The 19,615-nt window shown below is 35.3% G+C and overlaps 1 protein-coding gene across 1 annotated transcript in view; it reads left to right on the top strand.

The window, feature by feature from the left end:
* KIAA0825 (KIAA0825 ortholog) overlaps positions 1 to 19,615 on the top strand; it is a 233,101-nt gene that overhangs the window by 41,825 nt on the left and 171,661 nt on the right. Inside the window, exons 3-4 of the mRNA XM_071448657.1 lie at positions 380 to 548; positions 5,806 to 6,475. Coding sequence (XP_071304758.1) covers positions 380 to 548; positions 5,806 to 6,475 — 839 coding nt within the window. The remainder of the gene's footprint in view (positions 1 to 379; positions 549 to 5,805; positions 6,476 to 19,615) is intronic.

Here is a 19,615-nt window from a genome sequence, read left to right as displayed (position 1 = left end):
CAGTACTTGATTCAGTTTATAGTCTCTGCTTTAGCTAATTAAGCACCAAGGACCAGATATTAGGTTGGCTAATGTCTTGTTCATTAACTACTTTATTAAAATGAATAAGATTGTTTGAAGGTGAAGCCATACATACTCTGGCTGAGGATGGTACAATCTGGCCTGAAGGAAAGTTTTTTTAGCTCTAGCTCAACAGTACTTAAATGTTAATTGTTAATTCTGCAGATTCAGGTCTTATTTTGTGAGGGCAGCCTTATCTGTGAATAGGAAGGACTAGAGTTACCTTAAATTTAGGTAGTTTTTCTTTTTAAAATATGGCATGTATAAAATACTTTTGTCTCCAAATAATGTAGAAAAATCCTGTGATATTTTTTTTTAGCATAGAAAAGTGTCTTAAGGACCTGCAACTGGACGTAAATGAAATATGTACTGATGAAGTACTACAAAGCACAACTGACTGCATTCAGTGGCTAAATAACTGCAATTTTAGTTCTCTCAGACCTTCTTCTACAGACCATGGAGAGCTGCTGGAGTTCCTTAAGACCCTGGTAAAAATTGTTTATTAAAAACTTTATTGTTGAAAAGTTGATTATACAATTGGAAGTGGGGAGGTGGGTGGATGAGTTCAATTCGTTTTCTCATTTCAGCCTTTACTGTTATGAGGATAGTTCATAAATCCATGCCTGCAGCAGGGTGTTATGTTTCCTTTTGATCATGCCTTAAATAGACAAACTTGGAACAAGATCTTTTCACAGATGCTACCATATGTTCAGCACTGCTTGGATTGTTTTATAAAACACGTTGGTAAAAAAAACATTGGAAGTTACTGTCTATACTGAGGCTGTTAGTGTTACTGCATGTTCTTCACTTTTATCGGTATGAATTTAACTCATCTAATGTATTTTATTGTTCTTTATGCATTATTTAAGCATAAACTTCCTACCTGCTGTGTGGCCAAAGAGGTAGGTGATAGATGCCCCATCCCTGTAAATGTTCAAGGCCAAGTACTACTGAGCTCTGAGCAGCCTTATCTGGTTGAAGATGTCCCTGTTCATTGTAGGAGGATTGTACTAAACAAGCTTTAAAAAAGTCATTTCCAATCCAAATGATTCTGTGTTTCCCAGTGAGAAATGTGGGAGCTACATTCTTTGTTCTACCAAGTTATATGACTAGATGCAACCAGAAATCAAATTTCACTTCAATGAAATTGAAGAGTATTAGAGAGTATTTTTATCCAAAATTTTTTATTGAAAGCTTGCATTTTGTTATACATGTGGAAATGGAAGTCTGGAAAATTGAATTGGCAAGATAAGTAAAGGTTTATCCCTCAGTAAAGGATGGTTTCAAGTTTATATATAAATTATATGTGTGCATTTGATATGATACATGTATATGAAATCAAAACACATAAACAGTATTCAGTGATTACTCTTTGTCACTTCCGTGTCATGGTTGTAGACCATGAACAACTTTAGGCTAAGATTAACTGTAATGGAAGAGAGCAGGAATGTACAGAAGGGGAATTTAGAGAAGGGAAGTGTTTTCTCTGGCTAGAGCACAAGCTTGATAAAACCAATCGTTGATTAAATCAATCATTTTTTTAACTCATAGGACTCTTGTTGCTCTTTCACCATTGATTCCACTGGATATTGATCTGTATCAAATGAGGAAGTTACTTTTTAGAGGCGCCAAGTCTTTAATGTTCATGTGGTGAAGAGTGATTTTGTTCTTTTCTGGCAAAGTTGATCAGTATGAATGTTGCTGTTAAAAATCATCCCATACAAGGATGTCAGAGGCTGCCACATGTCATACTTGATCTAGATGAAATTGGAGAATCCCAGAAAAAGCTGACTATGAAGTTCTTGCTTTCAGGAGTCTTTTGTTATTCCTCTTAGTCCACTTAGATCCTTATTGTATTCCCTCAGAATGTGGCATGGCACTGATGACTTACTTGGGTCCATTCCCTGCTTGCTTCCTTCTTCAAGGTCTATTCAAGCCATATGCCTGAACACCAGGTGGCGGCATTTGTTTGGAAAACACAAAAATGTCCCCATCTTACATAAGATGTGCTTTCCAGCTCTCCAGCTTCCCGGGAGCTTACTAACTGCATGACAGTCTTGCTGTGAGCTGTAGTATCCAGTTAAGCCTTGAGAATGGCTCTGTGGCAGGCTGCTAAACAGACAGCAAAGTGAGAAGCCTGGACGTCTCAATTCTGCAGTTTATCATGAAAACAGTTTTGGAGCTCAGTAACTTTAACATCACTATTTCCAGGCTTATGGCTTCTTAGATAGTCCAGCCTGTTGTGTAGATGGAATTAGAGATGAAAAATGTATCTGTACTGTCTGTATCTGTAGTACTGACTGTACTACAGTCTGTCTGTAAGAAGCTACTTTCATTTGCAGTCAACTATTTTCAATAATATTCAGAATTAATGAGATTATTATGAACAGACCTTTCTTAAATATATATCTCTATCCATTGAACTGATTAGATAATTTCTTCTTGCATGCTTTTAATTAAGTATATGTAATTCAGTAAAAGGAACCTTCTTTCTACTTCAGGACAACATCCTTATTCATTGTTATTATTTATTATGTGTATTTATTTTGTTAGGAATTTTGTGTAAAGCTGCTGGGACAATTGAAAAACAGTACAAAGTTCATTTTGGGCTTTGCCTGGGGTGCTATATTTATGTTTATTGTTATTATCATACGTTTGTAAATTTTTATGAAAATACTGAGAATTTCTTCATAAGGCCTGAACATGTTAATTATGTGAAATGTTGTCATTCTGTGTACTGTCTTGTAAGTCAATATTTAAAAGATGAATATATGCACTAACACATTGTCATTAAACTCTGTTCCTGATAAAATAATGGCAGATTCTTTTTTTAATCAAGTCTTCATCTTACTGTACTTGTTTATTGATATGGTAGATAGTTGTGCATATTACGCTGTAATCTGGTTGGTAAACTGCAACTGGTTTTCTGCATGTTATTGTTATCACTAACTTTCTGTGCTAAAAAGGGAACTTTTTATGCTTCTCCAAAATGTTTGGATACTAATTTTGGATCTTTTTCTCTTGAATAGTGCTGGCATCATCTTTTGAAATATTTTTATGGTTAATTTTTAAATTAAAAAGCATATATCGATATAGGCAATGTGTGAAGACTCTTGATAACACTTTCTAGAGCTTCAAAGTTCACTTCAGGTACTCTTTCTGAGTATCCCTACATCTAAAATAGCGTCTGCAAGCTCCTATTTTTAATGCTGTAGTTTAAATTGCAAAGGGCTTGAAACAGTCCTTGGATATATAAAAATATTTCTGCTTTGCCTTAAAAAGCAGCAGTAAGGACTTGCTTGGAAGATCATTTGGATTCACCATTGAAGGCATCAGGTGCATGCACTGTTTTGATAGCTTCTTTTGCTTTGTACATTTCAGAATGTAGTATTTGAGCATGATTCATAAAAACCCCCAACATTTAAAGTCCAGAAGTCTACTTGCCAAGAGACAATCTTTCAACACAGTGGTTAGTAATCAGGGCTTCAGTTTACACTTTGAAACGCATTTTTCTTTGGGGCCACTAAACTTTATAGAATAGTTTAGCAGATAATAAAAGACAATGGGGTCAGTATTATGCATTTTGATATATATGACTTAAGATTTGAACCAGTTGCACATATTTCTGTTACATGCACATATTTTGTAGGATGATATTCAACTGATAATTTCCTTTATTATTCTGTCTTCCACATCTTTCCTGCTTGTTAAGTATGAAGAATTAATAAGAATTATTTTGAAATAAAGATCTAAAATGGAAGAAAAATAGGTAGTCTGTTATTTTTAAGACTTTCTTTATAAGAGGCAATCATGCTCCCAGTTTGTTTTCAGAGTTAGGTACTGTAGTGAAAGTGAGGGTTTTTTTTCAAGAAACTCTGGTCAGAGTAGAGGGCAACAAGAAGGTTAAACCCTCTAAGGTATGTAACAGGTTTGAAACATCCAGAACAAAGAATAGGAGTTCTGAATTTAAAAATTTTTGTCACTCTAAAGCATACTTACCTATTGATAAAATCTTGCTACAGAGGAAAGATTTAGTATTTGGCATTCCAAAATGGTTATGTTTATGCAATACCACACTCAAACTTGAATAATTTACCTGCCCTTCAAAATGGGAATGGAAATAAAACTAATATTTTCTTCAAATATTTTAAGTTAAATAAATCAGCAATGCTGAAGGTGGAAGGTAGCAAAGGTTTCTTTACCAGACTTGCTTTATAGGATGGAGTATGACTTGCAGACTGTGTTGATTTCTAGTGTTTAGTACAGGGCTATGTTTTGGATTTGTGCTGAACACATAGCACAATATAGAGGTTTTTCTATTATTGCCAAGCAGGGCTTACAGAGAGCCTTTCTGCTGTTCATACTGTGACACTGGTGAGGAAGTTGGCAGTGCATGGGAGGGTGGGAGGACACACAGCCAGGACAGGTGATCCAAACTGACCAAAGAGATATTCCAGACCATGTGGCATCAGGCTCCATATATAATGTACGGGGAAGAAAGAAAACAGGTATGTCTGAAGTGATGACCTGGTGATGAGTGATGCTGTCCTGATAATGGCTGAACACCTGCCTGCCATTGTAAGCAGTGAATTAATTCCTTGTTTTGCTTTGCTTGTTAATCTGTCTGTCTCTCAACTGATGAGTTTTGTGGCTTTTACCCTTCCAGTTCTCTCTTCAGTCCTGCTGGTACAGGAGTGAGGAAGTGGCTGCCTGGGGCTTGGTTGCTGGCTGGGGTGGAACTATAACAGATAAAGGACAGACTGGAATGAACTCCCCTGAGGTGGCTTGCCACAATGCTTTTCTCTGTTGGAGAGAATCAATGGGAGATGAAGGAGCAAGTGAGAGGGCTTCTAGATTCTCATCCACTTAAGGCTTTCCTACTGAAACTAAGAAAATCAAGAATACCACCAATTCCACTCAGTTTTCTTGTGATGGTAGTATTGAGCTGTGGCAAGAGGAGCTGCTATTTACTGCATGACCTCTTGAAGCTGAAGCAGCTCTAAGGTCAGAGATCCTTGCCCCGGACTGAGAGAGAGCTCTTCAGACTTGAATGAAGAAGGAGCAGCAGCCATGTGATTTCACTTGCTTTGTTAACTGACTGCCTTCTCCAACCCATACAGCACAGATCTACATGGAGGTCACTAATATATCAGTCTGCATCTTGGTTTGATGGGTTACGCAGCTTCTTATTCCTCTGTCCTGTGTCATCTAAGACTCTTTAATTCTTGACAAGTTTTCAATTTTACATCTTTAAGCGGCTCCTGGGATGACTTTTTCATCATTAGAATGGTCTTTTTGATGATTGCCTGTTGAGCCATAGAAGGTGGCTCAACAGGCAATCATTTTATAATTCCTTGCTTGGTTTTATGAGAAAAAACCCAGTCATTATCTGTGTAAATCTTAAGTAATTTTTTCATACTGCTTTCTTTAAAAGATGCTGTGACAACAAAAACTCCGCCAAGGGTTTCCTTTGAACTGTGGTCTAGAATTGATTGAGAAAAGAGGTTGGGGATATAAGAAAGATGAGAAGATGAGTGTGAGTTATTGGCAGAGGTAGACAAGAAAATTAATTCATGTATAAATCCTGTTTTCCACAGATTTCATGATTTCTGTTGCTGACATATCTTACTTGCTGTTAAGATAATTAGTATAGGAAACTGGTTTTAGTCTAATATGAAGCTGTTCATTTAATGAACCGTAATTAAAAAAAAATTTCTAAAGTACTGTCTGATTTACCTTTGTTAGCAAAGCTTGTTGAAGAATGAGAAGAATCAAGAAGAAATGGTACTTCACTTCCTTCTGGATCTGTCTAGTCAGTGTGGTGTCTCATTTCCCTGTACTGCAAGTGGGACGTCTTTTGAGTTAACATCTTCGCTTCATACAATTCAGGATGATTCAGCTGTGGATGTGAAATCTCTTTGGGACGATGTGAGATTGCATCTTCGACAATTTTTAGTAAATAGACTGCAAAGTCAAGAAGAAACAAACACTAATGCTTCTCAACAACAAATGGAGTTTAAAACTCGGTGTGTACAGCAGCTTTTGTTTCTTTATCCCAAATCAGAAGTCTTAATGAGGTATCAAAATATGCAGAATAAACTGGTTAGTGATCTTCTACAAAACTGTATTTTGTCTAGTTGTGGTGAAACAAATTTTGATAAGGTGGTTCATGGTTACCAAAGTTCCATACCCAGATTGTGCACAATGATAAAAGAGGATTTGCATATATTAAGTGGAACAATTGGTCCATCTTCGTCATTAAAGTTTATTAATGAAACTTACCTGGATACCGTCACTGAAGAAATGACAGTTCTTCTTGAAAGACTTTGTGAACTGCAGTTCAAAGAAAATGCTCTACACATAGTTAAAGCAAACAAGATTTCAAAGAAGCATGGAGGAAGAGTTCACGCTGTGGGTTAGTAGTCTTATTTTATGTTCTTTGTAGTTAGGTGTTATTTTAATTATGCTATTTTTTAATATATACTTGATTATTTTCTGTGAAGAGAGAGACCTGAAATTAGTAATGACAGCTTTATGTTTAAAACACATTACCGCAGTTGAACTCTAGACTGTGTCAGAATTGTGGTACAAAAGTAAGAGAGAGTAACTTATGTAATTAAACAAAATCCTATTATAATCCATTGGATAACACTGTCATGTCATAGTAATTTTTTTCAGCCTGTTTTATTCTAATTCTGAAACTAAGAAACAAACAGAAGACCCATTTACATTTTCTAGTCTTGTGAAAATACAGTAGGTTCAAGTTAATACTGCCTGGTCATTTTTTCTTGTTCCAAGAAATGTCAAGAGGAAAAAGAGTCTGTTGTTGATGTAGTGTTTTCTGTATTTTCTTTTTGCGTTTTTAAGTCTGACATACTAATTTCCAAAGGGAAGAACCAATGCTTTGGAAAAAAAATGATACAGAATCAAAACTTCCATAACATAATTGCACAATTGTGTGTAATTGCTTTTTCAGTGCAGTGTTTGGAGTGCACCTCTGTGCAGGAGCTGTTTGTTTAAAGCATAGCTTTCCATGAAGGGATTTGAAGACAAAAAATATTGAAAGTTTAGAGTCATGTGAAAAATACAGAAACAGAAGGTCTTGAATTGTGCAGCATAAAGAAAGGATTAGTGAAGTGATGATTTGTCAGGTCTACACAGAAGAAAATCACATACTTCTGAGTTTTAAAGTCAGCGTATGTGTTAGTCAACTAAAAATTCCAGTGGAAGAAATACAAAGATTATTTTCAACAGGAACTGAAATATGGAGGAATACTGGAACATGTGAAAGACAAGGAAGAAGGCATGCAGATGAATAGAAAGGAGAGAAGTTCAGTGTTGGTGGGAAACAATGAAAAGAAGTAGTGTCAGAGTACTGTTGAGATATAAAATAACGAGAAATGTGTTTTTGAATTACATGGTGAGATGTGAGTCAGTGAAAGGATTCACTGACAAAAAAAAATTGCCTGCATGAACAGAAGTTTGGAACTTAATTTTTCTTTCAGTCTTAAAACAGCTCATGAAGATGGGGAAGTTCATCTCCATTTTACATCTAAAACATGGAGTTTAAAGTGCTCACAAACATGTCTCTCTGAAAAAATCATACTTTAACTCTGTATTATAAGATGGAAGAAAACAGTCATTCAGTCTATTAATAGAGTACTTCCTCTGCCTACATTTTTTTGGCCACAGGATATGACTTTGCATGTTTTTGTGCCAATACATCTATCAGTACAGATTTCCAGTGCACATTTCTTTCACATGGTCAAAAACACAGAGGAAGGTGAAAACAAACAGTAAATTTTAGGTCTTGCTTGCTTGCTTTAAAACTTTAAAACATTTTCTGCAATTAATTAAAATATAATTTCTAATTTCATAATAGATTATAATTTTTAGATCAGATTATAATTTTTATTGAAAATTCATTAAATGTCAGATTTCAGATGCAGCAGCTGTCTCCTTAACACCCATAAAATGTGTTTAGAATTGCTGTTCATTAATATAATTTAATTCTCAAGATTACTTTCTTCACAGGGGCTGTCATAGTCATGTCTTCATGTTATTTTACTTCAAGAAATTAGTATGGGAAGTAGGTATTGATTTGCCTACTGGTTTTCTACTATTCTTACTAGTTTTCTGCAGAAAACTGCTCATACACGCTTCAGCCATGGAAGCCATAAGGCACCAGCAGTGAAATCAGAAATCAGGCTAAAACAAAATATGTGGTCAGAATTGTGAAGTTTTGAGTGTGATTTCAGTTTTTTTTTATTTTCTAGATGTGTCATAGCCTATTTGGTAGTATTCATCAATTCAAGCAAAAGGTATCCTTGTATCATAAATAAAACAGTTATTGCTGTGTAACTTATTCATATATGAGCTTGTATGTGAAGAGTCTTTTTTGGAAAGAGATTTCTCTCCTATAAATATATGAATATACTACATTTGTACCACACTAAGTTATATAAAGGCATTTTTTTCCTTTAGAATTAATATGTTCACAAGGCAGTTCACAGTGAAATAACTATTTGGGAAATATTTTAAGAGATTTGTAATGGTGGACAAGTTCTTAATGTCAAGTGACTTTTCCTGCTTGGAACTCTTAAATTCTGGTACTTTGTTGCCCTCCCACAAATTAGAGTGGAAATTTATTTTTCCCAACCTAACATAGTCTAGGTTAAAAGACAGCTTTAATAGATTATCTTGAGAGTGATACCCAGTTTGCCAAGTATTAAAAGAACCTCATGCATAAATATAGAGGGAAGGACAGAAAGAGAAGGTTTTTTCTTAGCTGAGAGACAGATGTGTGTCTTATTTTTTGATGTATGTTGCTTCTGCCCTTTGGGAGCCCTCAAACCAACACATTTCAGAATATCAGAATAATTTAATCTAGGACATTCAGTTGGGACTGTTATCCCAAAGGTGATAGAAGGGTTTGTGTTTGCTTAGTCCATCCTCAGGGTAATGCGGTTTTTATTTTATATTTGTTGTGGGGTTTTTTCATAAGAACTGCTGTAATTGATCCTACTATACAGCATAGGGAAAAAAATAACAGAAAATGATAAAGCAGTGCCAAAACCTCAGAAAACTTTTTATAGACAACCTATTTCTTTTGGCAAAATAGAGGTAGTCTATAACAAGCTTTAACAGAGTTATCTTTAAAATATTCCATATATAATAATCTATTTGTGCAGTACAGAATTAACGTTTTTCTTTTCATTCTGTGCTAGAGCAATTATTTGTGAAATACTATAAAGAGTTTATTTCCATTTATCAGTACTTCAGTAGGAAGTGTGTGGCTTGACAGAGAAGCTATCAAAATGGCATGTGAAAAGAGGCAAATTCTGGAACTCAGGATCTTGGGTTGCCAGCTCTAGTGGAAGCCAGTGGTTTTATGTTACAGCTTGATCCTCTTACCTGTTACATTTGTGCCTCTTACTGCCCTTATAACGGTGCAGAATTCAGCCAATAGTATTTGGGCTGTTCCTGCACAAGGTTTTTATATAACATTAATTATAATTTCTCTGTGTACTCTCAGAACATAGTGTTTCCAGCTTGCTAGAATAATGTGCAAGGAAAGTTTCCCAACCCACTCCCTCAAGTTTTTTTGTTATTAATGGGATTTTGTTGTTTCAGACTTTCTATCGTATTAATCATTTGCATCCTTCTAAAGTTTATGTAATGTTGTGGTATTTAAAAGTATACAATAATATCTGTTGACAATACTTAGCATGGAAAGAATCTCAGTTGGTTTTCAGCTGAGATTTTTTTGCGATTTTTTGCTTCAATTTCCAAGGTGGTATTTCTCAGAGATTATTTGGGGTAAGTCTGTATATTGTAGTTTTACCTTTTGGACCTTTTTTGTGTTCCTTTGTTTACAAAAATATTAAGCTGGTTTAATCAGGCATGACTAACTTATATTAATTTCTCATCTGTTAGATGAGGAAACAGCTACTCTTACAGATGTTAAGACATCTGCCAAAGAAACTTAAACCCCATGGAATTATGGACAGTTGATGTATTAGTGGAAGGTTTTCTTTGACTTTATTTATATAGTTTTTGTATATAAACAGAGTATAAATACTTATGTAGACTAATTAGCTATTTTTTCTAATTTCCTGTAGTTAAAATGAAACAGATCAGGGCTTTAAGTTTTATTTTTTCTGACATATTCAAATTGATTGGCTTAATATTTTTAAAGATCACAAACTTACCAGAGACCCTTAAACATTTAAAATCATAACTGAAATTCATTTTTAAAATCTGAGGCAATAGATACTGTGTTCCTAAAAATCAGTAGTTTGTAATTTTTAAGAAAAATATTATCACAAAGTGAAGGTAAACTAAAGTGATACAGATTTAACTAAGTACATTTCTAGGGAGAAAATGATTAAAATACCTTCAGAGATATACTATAATATTAATATGAATGTATTACACTTTTATCCCAGTATATAGCCTTTTAGTTAAATGTCCAGCAGGCTTCCTTTCTCTTTTCTTTCTCCAGAATGTAACCCATGTCCATTCTATTATAAAGATATAATCAAATGCAAACTGATTTAAATTATTATATTTTAAATCTATTATCTTTAGATGTTCATGAGTTCCTACAGAATATATTGTGTTTGTGAAACACCTAAAATGAATATGGCATATAGCTAATCTTGAACAGAAGGACTCAGTACCATGTACAGGAGCTGCATTTGTGCAGTGGAGATGAGAACAAGAAGAGAAACAGGCTCTGGAGTAACTTGTTGAAGTGAAGACAACTTTGGAATGTTATATTAAAGTACTTGGTATGAAACACCTCTTTTAAGCTCACTTATACTTATATATTCTCAGCAATTTGCTGAAGAGCTAACTTGAGATATGAGTTTTGGGCTTTGCACATTTAACTTAAATTTGATTTCTCTACTATTTTTATGTGCATATGGTTTTATTCCCCCTCGTTTAAAATTTCCTCTTTTTGAAATTAAGAGCTTTAGTTTCAGATTTGTTTTTATCCTTCTATATAATTTGCATTCACTTGGTTTGCGATCTCAATAGCCACCGTTATGGCCTAAAACAAGTCTTCTATGATTTTTGTCTTTTCTATCAAAAATATACCTCAAATAGTATTAATACATGCTGGTTTAACAACTGCATGATTAAAAATACACCAACTGTTCACATCTAGGAATAATTTCAGCTCAATAGCTTTAATGTAATTCATCCTCCATTTATATCTGGAAATTGAGGAGTTCCAAACTTGGATTAATGTAGTTAAATATTTATATCTTTGTAACTGTTTTGGTATTTCTGTAAAGATGAGAATTTATTGCAGATAATTTACAGTATTTGTGCTGTGGTTACAGTTGGTTTTCCACCATGTTTTCTTGCCCATAGTCCACTGTCTGTTTTTTAACAAGTATGAGGGTAAAAGGGGAAAGTGTTTTAGTCACTTGACTTGCTACTGTTCAGTCCTGAAAGTCCTGTTGCATCTTTCTTAGGTGTTGAGAAGGCACATAATACAAAGTAATCCATATGGATTACAGATGATAATATCCAGTATGGCATCCTGCTTCTGCAGATGAAATTCACTCTGTTGTCCAAATCTTTGGACTGGTACAAGCTAGCTTTCATTTAAATGTCTAATGCATCCCTAAGGCCACATGTTTAGAATTGCAAAGTTTGCAATCTTAATTATGGAAGTTATTTGAAGTTGGCTTTTTTTTCATAAATTTTAACTTCAGGGTATTCAAAGACCCACATGACTACTCTAGTGACTTCGAGACACTCTAAAGAGAAAAATAAGAGAGTTACAATAAAAACTGTAACTTCATCCTCTTTGCTTCCTTGCATGTCCCTCTTCTTGTTTTTCCTTACTTCAGGACACCCACAACATCCTGTTCATCCTCTTCTGTGGACATGATTGTTTTGCTTCTGTTTATGCATGACCAGCAGTTTCTTTATGTGCTTCCATTATATTGCTGCCTGCCTGGCATATCTTTTTGTCTTTTATTTCTGACCTCTCTGTCCCATTGCAGAGTGCCTGGCAACATAACTTCTGTAGGAACAGGGCTTTAAGAACCTATATAAAACAAGGCACAGAAAGAATGGTACCTTTGTGCAAGTCACCATTGAAACTGCTGACCCCTTGAGCTGCTCTGCATGTATATTTACAGAATTGTAAGGTTGGAAGTGACCTGAATAATCATCTACTTCCAGCTCCCCTGTTGTGGGCAGGAGCACCTTCCACTAGACCAGGTTGTTCAAAGTCCCATCCAACCTGACCTTGAACATTTCCAGGGATGGGGCATCCCCAGCTTCTCTGGGCAACCTGTTGCAGCGCCTCATCACTCTCACAAATCAAGAATTTCATCCTAATATCTAATGTAAAGCTACCCTCTTTCAATTTGAAGCTATTTCCCATTGTCCTGAAAGGCACATGGTTTCATTCCTGGTAATTTTTTTTTCAAAATGTTTTCACAATTAGCGAGTACCAGCTACTTGCCTTCCTTTGTGTTTTCACAGCATAACTGCATTTTCTTCCTCAGAATGAACAGAGCATTTAACTCACAGTGCTCTCTAATAATTTCATTCTCCTCCCAAGTGTAAAAGATGAAGACTGATTTACTCTATAGTCTGATATATTGTGAATTTTCAGAAGTCAATTTGACATTTATATACTGTAGTTTTCTCTTTAGTAATAAAAAATGACAAAATCTGAGGGATAATTATATGATGGAAGTCTCTCTTTTACTTCAGAATATGGGCCTGCATGAAGAAGACTTTGTAGGACTACAGCAGATTAGAGGACACTTTAAAAATGTCTTTAAAATAGGCTTCTGTACAACTGATTCAAAGAAAGTTGTTGCAGGAGTCTTTTCAATATGTGCATCTACTATCATTACTCGCAAGTCAATGAGATGGTCTTGACTGATTTTTGCCAAGATGGAGAACCCCTTCTGTCATAAAATTGTACAGTAAAAAGTCAAAATTATTTTAGTCACAATAGTTTGTTTTGAAACATAATATAGGTGGTTAAATTGGAGGGGAGTGTCATGCCCCCAAGATGGTTGTAACATGCAATAAATTAGGATATTAATGTCCTTTTCACTGAGGCTTAGTCTTGCAATTTTAAAAATGCCCTCTCTTCAATTAAGGGGCCACTGTATCTACTGAGTTTTTGAAAAACAGAGGTTTCCGTCATTTTATAGTACTTTTTACTACATTTACTGAACAGAGCAAGGCAATGGGTTTATTCCAGTCCATTTGACCTGGAGAGAATAAGGATGGTTAAAACCCAGTCCAACTTCATAATTAGAAATCTAGCACATAGTGCCCATAAATATTGTGGACTGTCTGAAATTAGATCAGTTACTGGTCTCAGATTTTCTAGAAGAGTTTACTTTGCCTAGAGTAGATTCACACACTGTTTATCCTCTGGCTAAGAGCCAGATCTTCGTCCTCTAGCACAAGGGACACTGTACTGACTTTCTGTTCATGTGCTGGGAAATTCCAGCAAGTTCTGTAACACAGAAATTACGTGTTCTGTTATGCACCATGCTATCAGCTCATGTGTAAAGAAGTGTTTTAATTGTGTAATCTCAGCTCAGTGAGTAGGAACATGTATCTTTACTGACAAATGTGATTAATCCTGCTTTTGTATATTAGTCTTTCTACAAAATACTTGTTTACAAATTAGGAATTTTGAAACATTTTTCTAGAAGTTTTCAAATGGCAGTATCTGCCCTCTTTGCTGTCTGCCTAGACTTATTTTTTATTTTTATGTTCCTTGGAAAAATAATCAGGAGAACTTTGTGGTGACTTTGCAACTAGGGTTTTGAAATACAAAGCACAGGAAGCAAAAATAAGAATATTGGCCCCAGCCATAATTTTTTATATTATTTGAACAAATTACAACTGGCTGTGTTATATCTTGGAGTAAGAGAAGCAGAAGTGACACAGACACTTAAATCTATTTTTAAAGGAAATACTAGTATCTAATAGCATGCATATTCCTTCCTACAGAAAGGAATGATCAACACATGATAGAAATTACTGATTGGTTGAAGGTTCCTAGCAATCTAATTTGAGTAGAGTATTCCAATGTAATGAACCAATCTGTGAGAGACCTAACCTCTGTGAATGTTGAAAATTGAAATTCAGCTAGCAGAAATTTTTACATTTGCAGTCATTAAAGAAATGTAAGCCAGATTAAAATAAATATGTTGATTACTGTGTTTTCAAATACACATTAGAACTGCCTTTTATCAGCCAAGTGTTATAAAATGGTTTGCAGAGAAACACATGCAAGTCCTGTCAAAAGTTAGAATTAATGAGAAGGTTTGACAGACCTGGCAGTCCTTAATTTATCTTTCAGTAAAGACTGAGGAAGATCAACTTTTAGAGTTCTTCAAGGACTCCTGTTTCAATGTAGGTGCTATTTTCAGTTATTTTCAGCAGGCTTTCTTAATTTTTATGCTCTCTTAAAACGTTCTACTTTGGTGTTTTCTGTATGTGAGTGTGAAGACTTCAGAGAATGTGATAACTCCCTCAGCCCACAGTGTAGGCAAAAGAAATCAAAAAATGCATGTGGAATCGGTTTATGTCATTGGCAAGGCCCAAATATTGTTTCAGACCTCTGAGAAATATTACTAAGAGCATAATTTTGTCATAGGATAGTTCTTGCAGTTTTTGAAAAGGACTTTTTGGTAATAGTTACTACTTCAGAAGAAATTATTAATTGTAGAATAGCACCTAAAAACCCACTCTTAACTGCTAGAAACAACTGCAACTATTGTCTGTCTACAAGTTTTAAAGTCATTTTAGCTGAAGGAATGTTTAAAAAATGTCCGCTATTTCAGTATTTTGATAATTATCAAAAAAATTATTGGATATCACATGCTTAATTCCTTAAATGGACCAGTCAGTTAATTAGTTCTAATTCAGAAATGAAATAATTTGTTTATGTTTGAATTGTTTAAAGTGTCACTGTCTACCCAGAATTGAAGTGTATGATAGGAATGTCTTGTAATTTATTAGAGGCTATGCATGCTTTTGAGAATTAAGGAGGAGGTTGAGTCTCTGGTTTCAGAGCAAACTGAGATAGGTATCTCTGTTTGAAGCAATTTTCTTCAACATGATTACAAGGCACTTCATCCTCAGAGTGCTTCAGGAAGTCTCTGTAGTCTGTTCCTCAGGGTTGTAAAGGAGCTATATGCTGTCAAGGAGTCAGATTTGTGAGATCATTTTGTTTAAGATAACAATATAAATTTGAAGTCAGAGTGTGATTCGATGTTCTTGTTTTCCATCCTGTGTTTCCAGCACTGGCCTATTCTTTCTTTCATCAGTTGGTCAGTAAACACGATTTACAATTAAAGATTTCATTTTGGCAGACCTGCCCATACAATGTTGACAAAGGACTTCAGTATTTGGTGGCAAACATCTAGCAACCTGACATGGAATCAACCTTCCCTATGAGGTCAAAACTGATCTCATTTTACTGGGAAGACATTATGGAGCAGGTTTTAATAAATTTTAATCAATAAAATAAAACAACACCTTAAATTAATTTTAATCAGTTGCATGTGTAGTGAATCTCTTTCAATACATTAGTGTAGTTTTCACTGATGTTGTTTAATAGCTGGCAGTGACATCTCTGTGACAGACACACTCAAGTAAATCTATGCAAATTTATGCATGCTTATCATGTTTATACATCAGTTGAGTTCCCTTACTTCACTGCATTTTTTTGCCACATGTACAGTATGGATATATGGTATAAGCATTTATGAAAGTCATGTGGTAATGGAGGTATCTAATAAGAAAATGTTTACCATTTTTAGATCTGTGACCTTTTATTTTTTAAAGGGACAAAAAAATGCCAGTGTGTAGTTTCTTTGTGAAGGTGGCTTTACCAGTTTATCCTGGAGCTCCTGGGTCTCACTGCAGCTAACAGGGAGCTGCAAAGCAAGATAGGTGTTTAAAAACCCTTAACGGCTCAGATAACAGTTTACATCACTAATAGTTCTTTCTAGGTCTGTCAGTTTCAATCAGCAGAGAACACATCTGATCAGTATATCTGATAAACTTGTCAATGCCTTTTTAAAACAGGATTCCCCAATCTATTCTATTCAACTCTACTCTCTCCTTTCCTTTTTCACTATTTCAAGTAGAGTCTTGATAAGACAGAGATACAAGCAGCTGTGTATAGCTAGCTCAGGCTACAATTAATTTGTGCAGAAAAAAATTAAATCAGGAGGTAAATTATTTCATGATTGCTCATTCCCAACAGAGTTGGGCATCATTCTGAAGAAAATATCAAATAATTGGTTTCAGACCATGTCAGACACATGCAATTCCCTTCTCTAATGGCTATGTGAGGTAGGACTAGGCCTCAGGGGTCACCAAAGAACTGAAAATAGCTTAGTGCCAGGCGCAGCAATAGAGAGACAGAGCACATAGGAAATGAAGTGGCAATAAGTGCAATCTATAGGGGAAATGTGCTTCACTTGGAATTTAATGTATTGGCTTAGAATCTGGCAGTAAGCCATGCAACAATTGTTTACATTTCTGTCAGCATCTGCATCTGTTCTGCTTTGTAAATGGCACTTATCTTTGAGTGAGTAAATGGTGGAATCAATAACAACTGTTAAGGGATTTCCTTTTTTTTTCATATTCCATAAAAATTCACACTACAGACAATGTAGCCTTAGATTAATAAGAAACAGACATTAACAGGGTCAAAGGGATTTGTTTAGGAACATTTTATAGCTTCTTGGGTTTGCAGTAATTGTATCCATGTGACTTGAATGTATCTTGTAACATATCCAAATTAAACTGTTTAAAAAATGCTAGCTTGCAGTAATGAAGATGATTTTTTATAATTATCGTAAGTACTGTGTATAGAAAACTACTGGCGCTGTTTGTAATAATTTAGTTCCATGTAATACTGTGTATTACATCTGCTATGCAGAAATATTAAGTTGCTTTTTACAGTATAAGCAAGTTAACGATTATATCCAGCATTACCAATTATTTAAACCTAGCAGTTGCATTAAAAATTGTATACCAACAAGCAGTTTGAGAAAACTGTGAGCAGATGTCCATAAAAATGGAATATATCTTTACTAAATGCAAATGAAAGAATACTACAACTTAGGTATAAGCTCTATTTAGGAGATAGTGTGCAGATGAACACTGTCAAAAATGCAAAGTTCTTATAATAGTTATGGCATCACTTAAAAGTTAATATCACTGAGATCTGGGGAACACATTATTGTTAATGGAATTTATGAATGTAACTCCCTGTGCATGGCTTTGAAAATTTACCTCTTGGAATACCCCTATACACAATGACTGTCAGCAGCTAAGTTTGCTTTGCTTTATTAGGCTATTTCTTTCTGGATTTTAGCAAAATGATAATTCCATTTATTATGTATGCAGGTTGTAGTTAGATTTTAAATTTAATATTGCACTTCTGATGTTTTTATTTTCTTCCTTATATAGCTTTATTGAATGAAATCCCTAATATTGCCTACTTGTGTCAGTAGTAGAACAATATTGTGGATCTATCTTACATGAAATCAAGCCTTAGAAATGGGGGCAGATGAATGATACTTAATGTATTGTGTATTGGGAAGGCATGTTATCGTATAATTGTTTAAGAGGGTTTTAGACCCTTGGTTCCTGCTGAGAGAAATCCCTGCTGTAATCACTGAAAAAACAGTCATCAGGTTGCTTTGCAAGGATTCCACCATGAGTCTCAGAAGCAGTTTAGCCATGTGGCTCTGCAGAGTAAGTTGTAAAGGCTAATTAATCTGAGAGCAACGTTGTCATAAGGTAGTTATTCTTTACCATTTAGAGCCTGCTCACTTCTGATGCAGATATTTCTGTGCCACACTTTACTGTGTCAGATACCTGGAGGAGTTGAAATAATCAGAATTCGGCACTCATTTTTTGAGATGTTGTCAATTCAAAATTCTTTAAAACATTATATGTGCTATGCTCATAAAAAAAAATATGAAGAGAAAATAATAACGAAAGTTACATTTAGCTTATGGGTCTCATTCATACATGTTTTCTTAGGCCTTTTGAGATTTTTAGTGCCTCCAGGCTATAACCAAGGGAGTTGGAAGACTTTTTTTAATGGTTTCAAGAGCTACAGATTTGAGGAAAGTATCACTTTTGAAACTTGCTATAAAATCACAAGTTGGCAGTTATACACAGGTCATGTAGATCTAGCTCAGCCTTATTTCTTATGCATCTTCCTTTTCAAAGATGAGGGAAAATCTTTAAAAGTGCTAAGATAAAGGCAGATACCTTGCTACTGAATTTAAGTACTTAGGAGAAGGTCAGGTACAATAATCGAGTGCCTTATAGAATGTCTTTCACTTTATGTTGCTTGAAAAAATGCTTTAATTAACTTATTAGCTGTCTTAGAATTCATATGGGCACCTCTCAACTTCATCACTGGTGAAGTGAAATTCTATGATACCATCTGTCCAGCTACATCCAGCCAAATGGTCTCTGGTAAAATGGACAGCTTTATTCTTCGTCAAGGGTGGCATGTCCTTCAGATCTTAGGAAAATTTCTTCAGCTTCAATTCTGCTAAAATGAAAGGCCAAACCTGAAAATAGTACCCCTAGTTTCTCTAGTGTTGTATAACTGCATCAGCTGCCTTGGCACCAGCACACAAACCTTGCATAAACTGGTAGACACCCTTCTTTTGGGCATTCTTTTTCTATTAGAAAAATAGAAACTCTCTCTAAGTAACATTGTTTGGGTTGACAAACTTCTGGTGCCCGTTTTTGGATAGTTGGGGTAGTAAATGAGCATGCTTGAAGAAATTAAATATAGGATCCTTTGAGTCCCCTCCGCCTCTATGTGGTTGGAACTCAAGAGTACAGATTATCTAAATTGCATGGAAGTTTTGAGCTTATTCTTTTGATTCATTCCAGTTTTGTGTAAGGAACCATCAAGATTTATTTACTTGCTACAAATAAATGCAGTGCAGGTTCATGTTAATTCAAGTAATCTTTTAGTCTTCTCCCTCCTATCCCCCCAGAAAGAACTGCAGAAACCTCAAGTACTCTCTTTTTCCTCTTAGCAAAATAGTTGTTCTGTCCTCCATGAAGCAGAAAGACAGTTTCCCAGTTTTTCTGAGGTCTTTGTCTGAAAATACAAGTTCCTTAAGAGCTATGCAACAAAGCCTTGTATGCATTAGTGAGCCTGAAGACCCTGACCAGCCTTTTCAGGGACCTACACCACAGCCTGCCCAGGAGATCTATTTCACCTGCACCTGAGTCCTCAGTCCCTGCTTGAACTACATCACAGATGTCCTGGTGTTCATCTACTGTTGATTCAATTTTCCTGCCATGAGCTTGAACCTGCCTTATCACCATGGTTCCACTGAGTGGTCACTGAACTCTGCCTGACTTGTGGTTACGTTCACCAGACCAGATCCAGACTCAAAAGGGTGAATTCGCTTCCTAACTTGACCTCAGATTTGTGTCATCACCATTAACTTGGCTGATGATCCGGACCGTTGGTTGAAACCTATCATGTCAGGAT

The sequence above is a fragment of the Agelaius tricolor genome, unplaced genomic scaffold, assembly GCF_023055355.1.
Source record: "Agelaius tricolor isolate 1412-34295 unplaced genomic scaffold, bAgeTri1.0.p SCAF_27, whole genome shotgun sequence".
NCBI classification, from domain to species: domain Eukaryota; kingdom Metazoa; phylum Chordata; class Aves; order Passeriformes; family Icteridae; genus Agelaius; species Agelaius tricolor.
The sequence above is the reverse complement of the archived record's forward strand: the minus strand, read 5'-3'. Positions and strand labels throughout refer to the sequence as shown.